This window comes from Ictalurus furcatus, chromosome 7, assembly GCF_023375685.1.
Source record: "Ictalurus furcatus strain D&B chromosome 7, Billie_1.0, whole genome shotgun sequence".
Classification (NCBI taxonomy): domain Eukaryota; kingdom Metazoa; phylum Chordata; class Actinopteri; order Siluriformes; family Ictaluridae; genus Ictalurus; species Ictalurus furcatus.
In genome coordinates this window covers 14,490,291-14,507,230 of record NC_071261.1, presented here as the reverse complement: position 1 = coordinate 14,507,230, position 16,940 = coordinate 14,490,291, and the positions used below count along the sequence as shown (strand labels likewise).

Sequence of the window (16,940 nt, the reverse complement as noted above, 5' to 3'; positions counted from 1 at the left end):
ACTCCGTAGAAAGTTGTGGTCAGTGCTTTAACCTCGAGCCCCTTCTCAAATAGCCTCAGCCACTTCACAACCACATCACCATCCAGTGTAAGTGTCACAGGGACGAGTGCACAAGAATTCACACAGCTCAGAGCAGATTAGTTGGAGTAATGATAATTACTAATCATCTTTACGTGAAAAGATTCTTTGTTGGGTATAAGGTCAATTTAATATTTTACCGAAACACTCATGGTCATGCTGAAAGAGCGCAAGCATAACATTTGTGTAAATTTTGAGTTATAGATTTGTGTTTTTACACCACCACTTATTAGGTCTCGATGTTTAGTAGCTTCTCTTCTCTACATGCATTTTGAGCATAACCTGATCAGCAAATGCCGTGATGTTAGATGAGTTGTTGCTCAGGCGAATGTTCTAGCAGTGCTCTCTGCTGGTGGAAGTCAAAATCGCAACGCTCACAGTTTAGTACGCTGTGCAGTGTTACACTAATGTACTCAACAATACGTGAGGTGGGATTCAGATTTTAGAGTAAATGCTTACTGATGTGCTGTTGTCTACATGTATTAGGCTTATCTTTTGTTGAAGCATGTTTATTTAAGTTGCTTGTGCATACAATATAAGGAAGCATCTGGAAACCCCTCAGTTTGTATGCCCTCTGTTGGTTCTCCTGTGCACAAATATGCATAGGCATTCATTTGCCTACTTGAACAATAATATTAATATAGTACTGATTAACAGGCATTGTCCTACAAACTCACTCTATTTGAATGCAAAAAACATTATCTGTTGGTTGTTTTTAAATGTGCAAATTTGGGTCATTTAAGTCATGCTCCATGTATGTGCTAAGGGCCTCCATGAGCCTGGAAGCGCAGCAGCCATTTTCAGGTGCTGCCCAATGTTATTGTGAGCTCTCTTTCTCATTAAAATCATTAGGATCTAACGTGTCCAATCTTATCCGGAAAGGGTCGGTGTGGGTGCAGGTTTTCATTCCAACCAAGCAGAAGCCACACCCGAGTCTATTGAAAAACTGATTAAGCAGGTGCAATCAGGTGTGGCTCCTGCTTTAACGGAATGAAAACCTGCACCCACACCGACCCTTTACAGATAAGACTGATACCCCTGACTTAATGACAAGCAGAATAAATTTGAATAGTTGGGCAGTTTCTAAGATAACACAGAGTATGGCCACCATGTTGCAAGCTCCTGAACAACTGATTGTTTAGTATTTTCCTTTTCCTTTGCTCCATCACCCTTTTAATGTGCAGTGCTTATAGGAGGGTTTCTTTTCCTAATACACTTTTGCAATCCAAATTCATCATTATTTATATTACTAACACTCAAAGTCTCACTCAGAGTCTAATTAATTAATACCTCGTTTATATTAATAGCCTTATAATTAACATAGAAGTCATGATTAATATATAGAAAATTAATATATTGAGGAGTTAATTATATAAAGTGTGTGCCTGTCTGTTTTGTAGATCCATCAGTAACTCTGTTGTGTATGCAATTACATGATCCAGCCTCACATGCATGGCTATGTCTGTTTTTTTGTTGTTGTTTGTTTGTTTTAACTCGTGCCTAAAAGCCATTTTGACATTTTCACACCAACATGCCACTTGTTTTCTCTTCAGCACGGAAGCAGGAGATTATAAAAGTGACCGAGCAGCTGATCGAGGCCATCAACAATGGAGATTTTGAAGCTTATACGTGAGTGCATTTTATCTCCGCCGGTCCACTGATACTACAGCTGTCCGTGCATGTAGTTAAACTGTTTCTGTGCCCTGTTTATGTTTAACAGCAAGATCTGTGACCCTGGACTGACCTCTTTTGAACCTGAGGCTTTGGGGAACCTGGTGGAGGGAACAGACTTCCACAGGTTCTACTTTGAAAACTGTAAGCCATCACTGAATAGTTTAAGTGCCAGTGCAAACGTTCACCTGTTGTAATGTTTTGTTAAAAACAGTGACAGTATGTCCGACCTAGCTATTTTAAGTTAAGTAGTATTATGCTTTTTTTTTCATTACAAATGAAACTATCAGCAATAACGTAGTGGAAAGTAGAATTTCTTAGTATTTGGTAGCATTTCTTAGTATAATTGTATAATATCTTGTACTGCACAAGTTTGTGTAAAACCTGATGATCTGTGTTCGATCAAATGCATCCGAGGGTTATCTGAAAAGATGCTTCAGTGAAAGTCTCGAGGAAAGTCTTAGTTAATCTTGAGTTAACTTGCTCAATATTACACATTTGCTTAATTTTAATTTGTGACTCTGAAATAGTGCAGATTCTTCAATATTGATTTTGATCTTATTTACTGTTTTAAATTGTAAAAAAAAAAAAAATAATTAAATCCCAGATTTTCAAGGTGGTCGCAGACTTTTGGACTCCACTGTTTACAAGTTTGATATGTTTCTAAATTTTATCAGAGAGTTTACACACACAGTTACATCACAGTTTGCTATGAGCAATCAGTGGAAATCAGGAAAACAGCCATCACAGGTCGACCTTTCCCAGAGCTGGAGAAGGAGTTAAAAAGATATCACTGTGTCCACCAATGGTGAAAACCATAATTAAGAAATGGAAGAAACACCAATCCAAAGATTAAAAAAAGTGTCCCAGAGATTCGCTTGGAAAAGGTGTTTACAGGCCAACAGAATAAAAGTTCACTGTTATGACATTTCCAACTCTGACTAGGATAAACTAGTAACTAAAGATGAGTGAATGAAAATATCTTTATGAATGTTTTACTATGTGTATCTTGCTTGTGATAATGAAGATTTAACCTGTTTAGCATTTAATGTCTTGTTGTTTCAGCATTTTTGTAATGCATAGCCTGATGATAATTCAGCATTCTTTTTGTCTTTTTTCTGTTTTCAGCTCTCTCAAAGAGCCACAGGCGTACCGTCCACACCATCTTGCTGAATCCTCACGTGCACCTGCTGGGAGAAGACGCTGCCTGCATAGCTTACATCAGACTCACCCAGTACATCGATGCTAACAGCATGCCTCGCACCATGCAGTCAGAGGAGACTCGGGTGTGGCATCGCCGTGACGGCAAGTGGCAGAATATTCATTTCCACCGCTCAGGCTCGCCAACCGTGCCCACCAAGTGAGTGTGGGTGAGATTTTGTAGTTTTGTGTGAGTGTGTGGATGTCTATTGTGTGTATATGTGTGTTAGTTTGTGTGGATATCGTGTGTGTGCATGCATACATGCATGTATGTATGTATACATATACGTATGCATGTACACCGATAGTCATGACATTAAAACAGGTGGTATTGGTGACAGGTGAAGTGAATATCATTGATTATCTCGTTACAATGGCACCTGTCAAAGGGTGGGATATAGTAGGCAGAAAATGACCAGTCAGTTTTAAAAGTTGATGTGTTAAGCAGGAAAAATGGGCAAGGGTAAGGATCTGAGCAACTTTGACAAGGCCATATTGTGATGGCTAGACGACAGCGTGTGCGTTATTTACCTGGGGAAGAGATGGCACCAGGATGCACTATGGGTAGAAGGCAAGCCGGCAGAGGCAGTGTGAAGCTCTGGGCAATGTTCTGCTGGGAAACCTTGGGTCCCGGCATTCACGTGGATGTTTGACACGTACCACACACCTAAACATTGTTGCAGACCAAGTACACCCCTTCATGGTAACCCCATGACCTCTTTCAGCAGGATAATGCGCCCTGCCACACTGCAAAAATTGTTCAGGAATGGAACAAAGAGTTCAGGGTGTTGACTTGGCCTCCAAATTCCCCAGATCTCAATCCGATCAAGCATCTGTGGGATGTGTTGGACAAACAAGTCCGATCCATGAAACGCAGCACACCTTCAGAGCTCTTGTGGAGTTCACGCCTCGAAGGTTCAGAGCTGTTTTGGTGGCACAAGGGGGATCTACACAATAGTAGGCAGGTGGTTTTAATGTTGTGTGTGTGTGCGTGTGTGTGTGCGTGTGTGTGTGTGTGCGTGTGTGTGTGCGTGTGTGTGTGCGTGTGTGTGTGTGTGCGTGTGTGTGTGCGTGTGTGTGTGCGTGTGTGTGTGCGTGTGTGTGTGTGTGTGTGCGTGTGTGTGTGTGTGTGTGTGTGTGTGTGTGTGTACTGTATATAGGTCATACGTAAATCTCTTGCATGTTTTTCTCTCAGTATGACTGTAATGTATATTTCACTTTTCCACAGTTAACGTGGTGTCCTGACCAGCGCAGTTCAGTGTAAAGGACTTAATGTCAGATGGCCACTGAGTGTCTGCTTTATTCAAACCCCACCTTTACAACTTCTCCACCCTGTCAGTCTTGTTTACATATCGTCACTGCTGGACTTTAGCCTACACACAGGTGGGGAATTAATATCATTTTGTATTAGGATGTGTGTATGCGTGCGACTTGCACGCTCTCCTCATAAACCATTGATGTTAAAGACTTATGTATACATATTTTTTTTTTCCCTTTTTATAATTTAATGTTCTATTTTCTATGGTGTGAAAGTAGGGCGTCACACTTGCTGATATATCTTTGGGTGTGTGGGTACATCAGGAAAAGAAATGCTTGATCTCTGTACACAGTCAGATACAAAGTCAAACAGTACATAGACGAATCTGGGCGCACGTGTGACATGTTCATATTAGAGTGATTAGTAATCTAGGCACAATATCCGTCACTGATCTTGAGGATATGATTAGCAGCAAATCAAAGCCAATTCAGTCTTGTTTCAGTGCTTTTCTATTTTAAGTGCAATACAGCTGAAAAAAATTCATTATGAATCTGACAAATGAGCTCGCTTTTGTTTTTTTGGTGAAGTTTTTGTGAAGTTGTGTGAAGTGCTATTCCTGCTTTATCTTTTAGAGAATTGACAGTTGACCGTGATCTTAGTTCTGCGAGCTTTGTTCGGTTTTAGGTTGCTATGGCCTAATGGGTTTAGCAACACTAATGTGCAAAACTGACAAAGGAAGCACATTTAGCCTACAGTTCGCTATTTTATTCTGATGTTTTCCACAGCATCACATGAACACAGTAGAAAAAGTGTAAAAATTTCAATTAAAGAATGTACTTTATCAATCAACACGAATAATTGGTAAACCAAACTATTTTATTTTATTCAGTTGTTGTGAGAGTTTTATGCTTCTGTTTTCATTTTTATATTGTTTACTAACATTTGATGGGGGTATTCTTTGGAAAGAAAAAAAAACGAGTTTTCTCTATTTTTCACACCTTCCTTAATTAATTAGCATTAGCTGTTATGTATTGCATGAAACATCTTTTATCAACTTTTATGTACTTTTATGTACTTCATGTTTATGATCTTGTGATGGTTCCCTTCTCAAGGGTGAAGTAGAATAAATGGTTTATGCTTTGTATTCCATACTGTCCATTTAAACCGAAAAAGAGATGAGTAGTTAGTGCAGTTTGAAAATGATTTATATTTGCAAAAACTATTACGATTATCAATGCAAAATCCAAAAAAAAAAAAAAAAAAGAAAAATAGGAAAATTTGAAATGGGAAACATTTGACAGATTAATATAAAAGATGATTTATTTGTAGCACAGTTGATATTTGATTTAAATAAAGCTTGCCTTTGTTTACTCAAACTTTGTTTAAGATCGACTGTAATGCTTCATAACATCAGTTTGTGGAAAGCATTGGGAGGAAACCTGAATTTGGGACTGATTATTAATCAGTCTGATTATTAATGATTGTTTAATTTGGATTCAGTGTCTGAAATGCTATCAGCGGTTTGAGACTTAAAGATTATCAGTTGTTATCTAGTTCCATTTTATTTGCTTTGCATTTAAAATTTTTTGTTATTTTTGTTACTTTTTTTTTATTCTAGTCCAGTTCCCTTTGTACTTTTTATTGCTGTAACTAGATGAAAATCCCCAATCCCACAAACCTGTACACTAAACAGAAGTACAAATACTCGAGCAGTTAAAAAGGACACGATAAAGCAAATAAATAAACTGTGAAAACATCCTCTTTTTTTCTCGGTTAATACATATTCATTTTGAGATTAAGAAAATTAAGGAATTTAAATAGTTTGTATATGTGGATACAGAGAACAACATATTACTGTGCACAGAAAAACATATTACCAACCCAATGCATGAATAAAATATTTCTGCCTATTTTTTGTTGTTGTTGTTGTTGTTGTTGTTGTTGTTGTTAATCTTAAATTGGGTTTAAAAGTTAAGTTTAATGGAAAACTATTAGCCATTTTGTGGTTTCTGTACATAAAAAAGGTTGGGGTTTTTTCCTCCTTTGTTTTTTTGTAAAAACTTTTTACAAAGAAAGTGTCCCATGTTAAATAAAAAAGCCCCAGGCACCAGCACGTGATCTACATGATATCATTTATTATCCATCATTTACACACTGCAGCTGCTGTTTTTGTTTATTAGTCATGAACACATGCCTTTATAGATGTTCATCAGCCTAGAAACAAGATGCTTATTCGTGAAACAGCCGTTGTTTTCAAACAGTAAATGTCCTGCGCTGCGTTAATTATTAATCAGATATACTCAGAGTCTGGCTGCACCCTTCCAGATCTCCCAGATAAATTACACAGGATTTTCATTTGAAGCTTGAAATAAATTTCAAGAATGGCTTTATAGTACACATGCTAAATGTCCATTATAAAAAGATAACTTGCTACTCATGAAGACCACTGAAAGGTTCACATACACACTTGTACACATTCTCTATGGGCAATGAAAAAAAAAATGCGGGAGTTAAGAAGTTGAGTAAACAAACAGAAAAAAAATTCAGTTGGTATTATTTGTTACTCATGCCTTCTTAGTTGAGATAAGTTGTACCTTTGTGGCCATCAGAGCCAACATTTGTTACCATCGTCACTGTAACTAGATCAAATTTAACAGATTCACAAAACATGATAAGATAATATAACTGCTACCACTGCATTCACTAAAACCATTGTTTATAGGCATAAACAGGTATATTAAAGGATAAAGACTCACCACAACCCAAAGGCGAGAGATTGTAGTTTACAGTTCTTACAGACCCGCCTTAGCCATCTATTTATCAGCGATATTAAAACCTTTGCAGTGAGTAGAATAGCTATGATCCTGATACAGTATGTGAGGCAAGAGAATTGGAAATATGAAACCATAAAAGTTTCTAACTATAAAGGATTTTCCCCCTTACTTTTTCATCACATTTCAGTGTTTTTAAAACCACTGTGTATGTGTAGTTTTAATAGTTTTAAGTCCTTAAGGATTTTTGGAGGGTGATTTTATTAATGGATATTTCAAAGAATTAAGAATTGGTGTTAGTTAGCTGTAACTATCATAGTTTGAAGCTGTAGTTAGTGTGAAGGATATTGCCATAGCTTTAGCAGATTCAGTTGACTACAACCTACAGGCAGAGAGGAGGTGGTGTTATTTAGGGTTTGTTTTAGTTTACAGAGTTTATCTAAAAGCAGATCAGTTTATCTTCACTACAACTTACAGTAGTGACTTTTTTTTGTTGTTGTTGGGGTTTTTCTTCTGTTTTTGGTCTTGGATGGAAAATTTGCTGCACTTATAGTTAGTTACTTTATGCCACATGGAAGCTTATGGGAGGCACTTAAGAAATACAAAAAACAAATTAGTTTTCAATTAATGTTTTACCTGTTTAATTTAAGGGAAAATATTTCAGTTTGTGTTAGTTCATGTGTTCTGTTCCTGAAGTCCATAGTATTTTTCACGACATTAGTAAAATTTTATGTATTTTACTTCATTTGAAATTGCCCCTTTCATTCTATACGTTTTTTTTTTTTGGCTTGACCAATTATTATTTACACCACCCTTAGTTAGTATTTATTACAGGAGAATAAATCTAGTGTTGGAGCCACAGTGAAATACTAAAGAATTTTTAGATGATCGATTTCTTTTATTTTACACCACTTGCAACATAACAAATGAAAAAAGGAAAAAAACCCCCCATAAATTTAGCCTTCCTTAATCTGCTATTCTGTTCACAATGCTGTGAAACTCAATATTAAATTTGCTCTTGGGCAACTAGTACGGAAGGGAATTAGATCAATCCACAAACACATTAGGATTTTTAAGAGAGTTTTGATCATGATCATTCATTAATAACATTAATAACGGCTATCCTTTAAATCTTAGTGAACATGTTGAAAAATTAGAGGGAGCAACAGAATCGTCTGATAAAGTTACCTTTAATGATTGCTACTTTCTTACGTGCAGACGAGGAGTAGCAGTGTTGTGACTGGAGATTAACATAGTGAAGAAACACACACACACACACTCACATAGACAGAGTAAATAGGGCAGACTGAATCCACTGTGCAAAGCTGTTGTCACCTTTTATAACAATATGTGAAGGACCAACAGAAAATGAGCAGGAGTAAGGAACAATGTGCTAAGCGTTCATTCAATATGACTCCCAAAAAGCACATTAAAAGCTGGCATGTAGCTTTTTTTTCTGAATTTACATTTATACTGCATACAAATTACTCAAGCTCATTCTGGGTATCGTGATGAACTACACAATGACATTCATTCTATTTTTTTTTTTTTTTTTTTAACATGATCGCAATACTATCCAACTGTGATCCTGCATTTGTGGTGAACAGTAAACATGCCTCAGTAACAGACAGTAAAAAGTCAGTTATCCAAAGCCTTTGGACAGAATTTGAATGAATCTTAACACCTTTAACCGCAGTATTGCACTGGTGCAGGTTTACGGCATGTATGTAGACGGTGCAGTGCATGTTGGGTTATTGTTCCATTTCCATTCTAATATTTACACATCTCGTTATTTCAGCTATTAAAGTTATTGTGAAAGAGGGACGTGTCCAGGACGATGTTTAGTTGCCCCCCCCCCCCCCCCCCCCCCATATATTTAGGATTCTTTTCTAGCCAAAATGTTCATTTAAAATAAGGTAAAGCTATCTTTGGTCACAAAGTAATAAAAATAGGAAAACTTCACATCAACAAAAAACATTCTAGCACACAAATCTTTCCTTTTTTGCAATGGAGGAAAAAAATTAACATAAATAAACACAAAAAGAAATGGGTTGGGAACACGGGAAGTCGCTGTCATGGTGATAGTGAGAGACAAAGTGACAAGAGGATATGGGTCACAATCTGATCTATTCTGTCAGGGTTTTTGGGAGCGCAAATAAATGAAAAGGTAATAGAAAATCAGTCATTTGTGTCCTGCTTTTCCTCTCTCTCCACCAACTCCTCTGCCTCCTCCTCCTTCTCCTCCTCCACTTCTGGTGTGCAGTAGCGTTGGAGCAGATGGTGTAGGTGCTGCTGCAGGTCGTCAGGTTTTAGGGACTCTGGAGTGTCCTCCATTCGCTCCAGGTGGATGTGTTTGCTCTGGCCGTCCCTCACTACGGTCTTCTTCTGAGTGCATGTCTTATGCATGCGGGTCCTGCAGATAGATCGGCACAAAGAAAAGTGAATATACTTATATGATAGTATTTAATCTCATCAGCATTCCACCGCTCTCCATTTTGACCTTTTCCTGTATATAATCTGAAAACATACAAAATACACTAGTGAAGTTATCAAGGCACATCGTTACATACACATTCGTAAGGTCAAAAGCCAAGCAATATTAGGTTGATTTTACCATGCTGGTGTTAACAGGCTACAAACATATTTGTTTATATTATCAGAGCTTTCATTTTATTTCTAAACTGAATTCTGACATACAATATCTATATTTTTGTTAGTAAACCTAAAGCTAATGGTGTTTTCTGAGTGAAGCTTTTAAAAAGTACTTTACTTGACACATCTTATGCAAGCATGCTTAATAGGTATTAAAGATCAGAAAGTTATACTGAGGTCTGCAATCTGTTTTCATGCCACATTCTGCAAGTTTAAATTCACTCAAGATGTTATGTTATGCTCATAAATCACACCAAAACACTATCCCAACCTTCTGATCATAGATCCATCCTCCTTCATGATCTCTTTCTCCATTAAATGAGGCAGGAGCACAATGTCAAAGCCCCCTGCATAACTCAAAGCCTGGACATTATAGGACAAGTGTGAAAGAAAGCAATTCAGAGGTTGGGGGATAAGTTAAAAAAATAAATAAATAAACCAATTTTTTTTTTTTTTTTTTTTTTTTTTTTTTAAAGAGTTTACACTGAGGTTGGAAAGTCTGGGACAACATCGAAAATCTGGGATTTGTACAAAAGGCCAGATTTTCCTCATGTCTAATCTCTTCTATTAAAGCACATGTTCAGACGACACCCAGATGGATTTGATCTAAAATGGATAAGTACAATTTTTGCACAAACTTCTGGAGTCCATTCCAGCTCGAGTGCATACTGTAATTAAATCAAAAACAGGACATACCAAATACTAAGAAACTCTGAAGAAACTTTTCACTCAAGTTCTTGTCAGTAATATAAATTGTTATGAAAATTGTTGTATTAAACTGGAAAAGAAGGCAAAAGAGAAGCATTTTTTTTCACTCACTAGACCCCATTGTATATAAATAGAGTATAAAAAATAGTATAATAGTAACCTGTATGTGTATGCGTATATATAAAGTCATGTGGAAAAAATAAGTACATCTCATGGAAATTGTTTCTTTTTTTTGACATATTTGGACAAGCAAACACTTGATTCTCTTTGAAACAGACATTCTCAAATGACACATAAAATGGACATTTTGTAGTAACTCTAACAATTTAAATGAACAAAAAACAGATCAGTCACATGGAAAAAGTAAGTACACCCATACATTTCTCACACCTTCAAATCCATAAAATTAGAATCAGGTGTTCAAGATTGGGTGCCAGTGATTAGAACCTTCCTAGGGAGTGCAGGTGGAACCTGTCTTATTTATACCTCTCATATCTAGTGTCTGTTCCCTTTGCTATTGAAGTGTGTGGTGTCATCATACCAAGATCTAAAGAGTTCTGTAAGGCCTTCAGGTAAAAAGGTAATGGATGCCTATATGTCTGGCAAGGGATTTAAAAAGATCTCCAAATTATTTGAAATACATCATTCCACTGTAAGGAAAATAATCTATAAATGGCACAGATTTTAAACGACTGCCAATTTGTCCAGGACTGGCTGTCCCAGCAAATTCAGCCCAAGAGCAGACTGTCTGATACAAAAAGAAGTCTCCAAGAACCCCAAAATTTCATCACAGGATCTGATAGTAAGTCTTACAACTGTTGGTGTCAAAGTGCATGCTTCTACAATCAGAAAGAGATTTGACCTGCATGGTAGGCATGCCAGGAAAAGCCTTTGCAAGATTACAGTTTGCCAATGAGCATATAGGCAAAGACCAGGCTTTTTGGAATAATGTGCTCTGGACAGACGAATCAAAGATAGAGTTTTTTGGCACAGACCAAACACAGCTTTTCAGTAGAAGCAAACTGTGAAGCACTGTGGTGGAAACGTTATGGTTTGGGGTTGCTTCTCTGCCTCATGGACTCGACAGCTTGCATTTATTGATTCAACTATGAATTCTGCATCATATCAAAGAGTGCTTGAAGGTAATGTGAGGCTTTCTGTCCAAAAATTTAAGTTGAACTGAAAGTGGACCTTTTCAACAGGATAATGATCCTAAGCACACTAGCAAATCCACCAAGGAATGGCTCAAAAAGAAAAAATGGAGGGTTATGGAATGGCCTAGTCAATGCCAGGATTTGAATCCCATTGAAGTGTTGTAGAGGAGTTTGAAACGGGCAGTACATGTAAGAAAACCCTCAAACATTTTGCAACTGAAAGAATATTGCATGGAAGAGTGGCCACAAATTCCAGCAAGCCTGGTGGACAATTATGCAAAACACCTACAAGTTATTTCTGCTAAAGGGGTCAATACTAGCTTCTGAGGCCAAGGGTGTACTTACTTTTTCCACAGAAGAATATCACATCTATTGATATTTCTGTTGAATAAATGATTGAAAAGCTCATTTCCATAGCATATTCTACATTTATATCTGTCTGTGTGTGTGTGTCTGAGGATCCCTCTAATCCAAGAGCATATACACGCATAGAAAGCAATGCAGCCTTTAAAAAACCCCTGAGGATCCCTCTAATAACTTTAACTAAATGGTTTCATCCTGGAACACTCTATATAGAATCTTTAAGTGTCCCTGAAGAGCAGGAAACCTTGGTCCTAGAGAACCTCTGTACTGTATATTTAGCAAAACTGGCTTCTCCAAAACCATGGTTGGAGGCCTGTGCTAAAGGGACAAGGCGAAAAACCTTTAGGGCTTCTAAATTTAACCCTTTTTTGTTAGAGTGATGTTTTCTGATATCGTCCAGTTTTGAGTTTTGGGAGGGAAATAGTACTATGTCAAAATATTGATGATTGAAATGATAGAAATCACAGAATTATTTCACATAGTGCAAAGCTGTGTTGTAACACATTTTGCAGACTGCATCTGATTAAATGCCAAAAAATTCAGCTGTGAACCTTTTCAAAGTCATTTTTTGCCGAAGGGAGGTCTGCTGACAACAAGGGGTCGCCAGTTTGCTTTTCCATCCTCTCACCCTGCACCACCATGGTTTTGATGACCTTGCTTACTTTACGACCTTGGGCATTCTCTCCTTCAAACTCAGAGGCTGTTGCAGGAACTGGTTCAGAAAACGTAACCTGAAATTCAACCTATTTTAGTTCAAATGGCAGACCTTATCAAAGCTTTTTCAAGACAGAAAATATGTTCTGAAAACACACACATACCTCGGTCTGGTCTCCAGCACTCCTTACTACTGTTCTTTTCACCACTTTGGAAAATCCATCAGCATCATCTACAGTGATAGCTTCTTGCTGAGCTCCCTCCACCATCACTTCTTCACGCTCTACTCCGTCTGCAGACACATACTTACGGATGATTTTCCTTGTGATCTGTGTGAATGCAGCAAAAGACATAACCGCATCAGTATAGACAAAGGAAGGATGGAACAGGAAAAAAAACAGACTGTATGCACTTTGGGGTGGTATAATTAACATTACAGTACCTTTACTCCAGTGTAATAACCAATGTAGCTACCGCACACCAACACATGAATAAAGAGTATTAAATAGGGAAATAATACTAATTGCACCATGTAATTACCTGTGTGTAATTAAACACCTGAAGTGTTCACTGAAGTGAATAAAATAACATAAAAAAATGCTTTGATACCAGAACTGATTTGATAAAAACCAGAAAGATGGTAGGAAGTCTTACAGGTCAATACAAAAGGAAACTTAAAATTAAGGTTAGATGTTGGGGCAGAATTTGTCTTATTATTTTTTATTTATATGCAATTAATATTTGTATATTTTTTGTATGTTGCATTTTATTCCTCCAATGGTACATTTGTAGTTTCACCAGAATCAAGGCACTGTAATATAAAAGCATTAACATTTTACTCCACACTAAAATGAGTACTATTAATTAATTAACCTTTTTGGTGACTATGTTTCCATGCTCATCTGTGTATTGCTCCTCTGTCACTGTGTGAGGGGAAATTTCTGGAAATTCATCTCCCTAGGTAAAAGCAAAACACTAAATATCAATGATACTAAACAGAACAAACAGAGTCTGTGTGTAGTCTAACATTTTATATATATTTGAAAAGCCCAGACTGCCTGATATATTAAAATTCACACAGTGAATTAGTGTGAAGTATGAAGATGTGTAAGTCATTTGAGTCATTAAAATTTTTAAAAACACTTTAAAAATGAGAATATAGCTAAAATTAAATATTTTATTGACAGATGGTGTTAGTATTTACCACCTACCAGTTTCTCTAATGTACTTTATTAACACCAATAGGTATACAGCTACCTTATCTCAATGTTAACCATGATCAATATTATGAAAACAGACCAGATGCAGCTAATGTATTGTAACAAAATGTAGTGTCTTTGTGGAAAGCACGCCAAAAAAAGTGGCCTTGTCTCATGTATGGCCAAGTATGACATAAATGATATGTTTCCAGATATATAGATAGTGTACATAGATAGAGTGCAAAGCAAGTGTGACTCATGTTATCTTTAAACAAGTCAGAGTTTAATGCAAAATCAGTCCATCCACAGTTGTTCACACATCTAAACAAATACCTGGATAATAACTCTGCGCCGTACCACTCGGGTGGTCAACACCTCTTCCTCTGAACTATCTGACAGCAAGCCTAGCTCCTCTGCTATTTCCTGAGTACCCAAAATGTGTCATTGTTATGTCGGAAAAAATCATATATATTTTTAAATACTTGCATGTCACACCATGCCAAGCCAATGCACTACACAGCTTCTGTTTTACCACTTTTTGCATTTCATGTTAGCTTGTTGCTCTCATTGAGCCTCATTTATCAAGGTGGATACAGACACATTTATTCTTAAATTGTTTATACAAATAACACAAGATTTGGCATTCATGAAAAAAACTTTCCTGTCCTACTCATGCTCTTGAGTGTGTGAATTTACGCATAAGAACACTAAACATTTACAAACAACTTAAAGACGGATAAATGAGGCCCATTTTTAGTATTTTCTCTTTTCATCAGCTTTATTTTAGACAAAATACTGGATAAGGATTGTTTAATGTTAATATACATTACTGTGGAATTTTAGGCTGTTAAGCACAAAACAGGCAAAGGATAATAAAAAAAAAAGGGCAGTAATCAAGTTCAGAAGGTGAGTTTGGTGAGAAAGTCATTCACATAAATTGCATTTAAGGTCCTCTTAAAATCGAAATTAGTGTATTTTTTTTTTGTATGAGATGCCTGTAGACACAAATAAGACCGCATATATATTTAGAAATTTAAAAATGTGTTTGATAGATATTGTTTTAATTGTACTGGTAATGATTTGCACAAAATCAAATGCTCTCTAGAACACATTTGTCCTGCCCCTGTAAAGAAACTGGGTGGGACAAGTTAGTATCAAACATGATCATTTATGTAGTTGTGGTTGTGCAGCTTCCTGCATGTTATTCACTTTCCAAATAATCCCTTGCTGTTGGGAGAAGATGATTGGAGTTTATGTGTGTGTGTGCCTGCACTCATTCCCTCTACAGTTTAATATACAGATAATGAGTGTACATGTTAAACAGTGGTGTGTGTGTGTGTATGTGAGAGAGAGAGAGAGAGAGAGAGAGAGAGAGAGATGGAGAGAGAGAAATTGTCCAAAAAGCTTGTTTCTTGATAGTTTTATTTTACCACCTATTGTCAAACTGCAGTCCTTTCCCTCTCTCCCATGGATAGTCTAATTCTCTCACTGCCCAATCAATCCGAGGTACCATGGTAGGAAGTCTATGCTCTACAGTACAGAATATGACAAAGTTGCAGTGTGGCATCCTGTTCAACTGAAAACAAGCTGTATTTAAATGTATGGCATCTGATTTAGCTGCTTTGCTGAGCCACAGTTGAGTCTAGTTTAATTTGGCATGAGGTGTGGCATTTCTCTAATTGGCTGTTGTGGAAATCAGTCAAGCTCTTCAACCTCATCCCCTCCCTGTATCAAAAGGAAATAATTTGGATAATGTAATATGGAATAAAATCAGGCCCTCATAGTTTTTCATGGGCACTTTCTCTGTACTGAGTAGTTATGTGTCATCCATCAATGTTGCAGCACTCAGATGTCAAATTTGTGCATGCTAATAAATATATTAAGAAAAACGTCAAGTTATGTGCAGGTCAGTATGTTAAATTCACTCATGGCACAGCTACACTCAACCTGGCAAGCAAACTATTCAAACTCTAGTTTCACTCATGCTCAAAGGCTTACCCTTCCTAGAGAATCATCGTCTTCATCATATTGGCCTCCCTGCCTTGGAGGTAGCTCTTCAGCATAGGAGTGCTCACCTGCATATCCATAAGGATATGCTATCTCTTCATCATGTTCACCTACAGATTCAGATTCATCCTCTGGTTCAAGAACAATGGGCAAATCAATTTCCTCACTTCCCCAGGATACTGGCCTTGGGCTATCTTCACTGTCTAATTCTGACTTTTCTGTTATTTTGGGCGTGGCTGACAAATAGTCATAGGCTGGAGTGTTTGGTAAAGATAGGGATTCTTCAACATGGTAAACAGTCTCAGAATCAAAGAGTTCTTCTGATCTCAGCTCTGGTTCAGATGCATCTGAAAAGGTTTGTTGACAATCAAAGAACTCAGTATCTGAGTCTAAACTATCTGCCTGGACAGGCCTTGGCTTGGATTTCAGATCAACATCCATCAACCTCTCATTTGTAGATTGAGATATCTCAGATGAAGTAGGAGCCAAAGCAGTTTCCATGGGCCATATTTCACTGGAGACAAACTTTGGGTCATCAGTACTAAGTGGAGACACTGTTTTCTCAAATTCAGAAATTACATTATGAAAAGTCTCAAAACACTCTTTCTCAATGGATAACTGTGAATTAGTAGATAGCTCTTGGTTAGAACACAATTCACTAGACACAGGTGTCACAGAACCCAGATCAGTGGGTAACATTCTACTGCCTAAAAATTGTGTTCTCACAGATCTTGACATCACATCTCTGCAGTCAGAGGAAGGATAACTTGAAATGGATACATCAGGAGTTACTGTCCTGTGAGATTGTTGGTGATTGAAGTGGAAAGGAGTTGTACGTATTCGACATAATCCAGATGTTTCCTTTGGATGCTCAAGTGACTGATTGAGTGATATCATGGGACGTACATTTTCCAGATCATTACTAACAACTGTTCTTCCCTCAGGTATATAATGTAGTGACTTTGGGTGACGTATACCTTGTTGTATGTTACCTTCACTGGTCAAAGAAGACATAATTGCTTTTTGTTCTAAAATGGTCACAGTGTCACCTTGGTTTTGGAATTGTGAGGAGTCTTCCTCACTGACACTGGTATTTTTATTTTTTATTTCTATATTCTGTTTTTTCAACTGAATATCCTTTTCTGAATCTTTATCCTGCAGAGCCTGAAAGGTAGGATGAGCATGAAATCAGATACAGTCTTTGTTACGCTATTTAGGATCAGAT

General features: G+C 37.2%; 2 protein-coding genes across 19 annotated transcripts in view; one reads left to right on the top strand and one right to left on the bottom strand.

Moving 5' to 3' along the window:
• camk2d1 (calcium/calmodulin-dependent protein kinase (CaM kinase) II delta 1) overlaps positions 1-6,320 on the top strand; it is a 90,073-nt gene extending 83,753 nt beyond the window's left edge. For 8 of the 15 annotated variants that reach the window (XM_053628787.1, XM_053628793.1, XM_053628792.1 and 5 more), the window contains 4 exons: positions 1,632-1,707; positions 1,799-1,893; positions 2,878-3,109; positions 4,178-6,320. In XM_053628787.1, the coding sequence (XP_053484762.1) occupies positions 1,632-1,707; positions 1,799-1,893; positions 2,878-3,109; positions 4,178-4,181 (407 nt within the window). In that variant the 3' untranslated portion in view covers positions 4,182-6,320. Of the gene's footprint in view, positions 1-1,631; positions 1,708-1,798; positions 1,894-2,877; positions 3,116-4,177 lie in introns of all 15 variants that reach the window. The other 7 variants (XM_053628799.1, XM_053628788.1, XM_053628801.1 and 4 more) reach the window with 1 other exon arrangement.
• Positions 6,321-8,152: 1,832 nt separating this feature from the next.
• The window catches only part of ank2b (ankyrin 2b, neuronal), a 167,221-nt gene continuing 158,433 nt past the window's right edge, over positions 8,153-16,940 (bottom strand). For 3 of the 4 annotated variants that reach the window (XM_053628777.1, XM_053628776.1, XM_053628779.1), the window contains 6 exons: positions 14,042-14,131; positions 13,383-13,466; positions 12,674-12,838; positions 12,407-12,586; positions 9,902-9,993; positions 8,153-9,391 (listed from right to left, as the gene is read on the bottom strand). In XM_053628777.1, coding sequence (XP_053484752.1) covers positions 9,157-9,391; positions 9,902-9,993; positions 12,407-12,586; positions 12,674-12,838; positions 13,383-13,466; positions 14,042-14,131 — 846 coding nt within the window. In that variant the 3' untranslated portion in view covers positions 8,153-9,156. The remainder of the gene's footprint in view (positions 9,392-9,901; positions 9,994-12,406; positions 12,587-12,673; positions 12,839-13,382; positions 13,467-14,041; positions 14,132-16,940) is intronic. The other variant, XM_053628778.1, reaches the window with a different exon arrangement.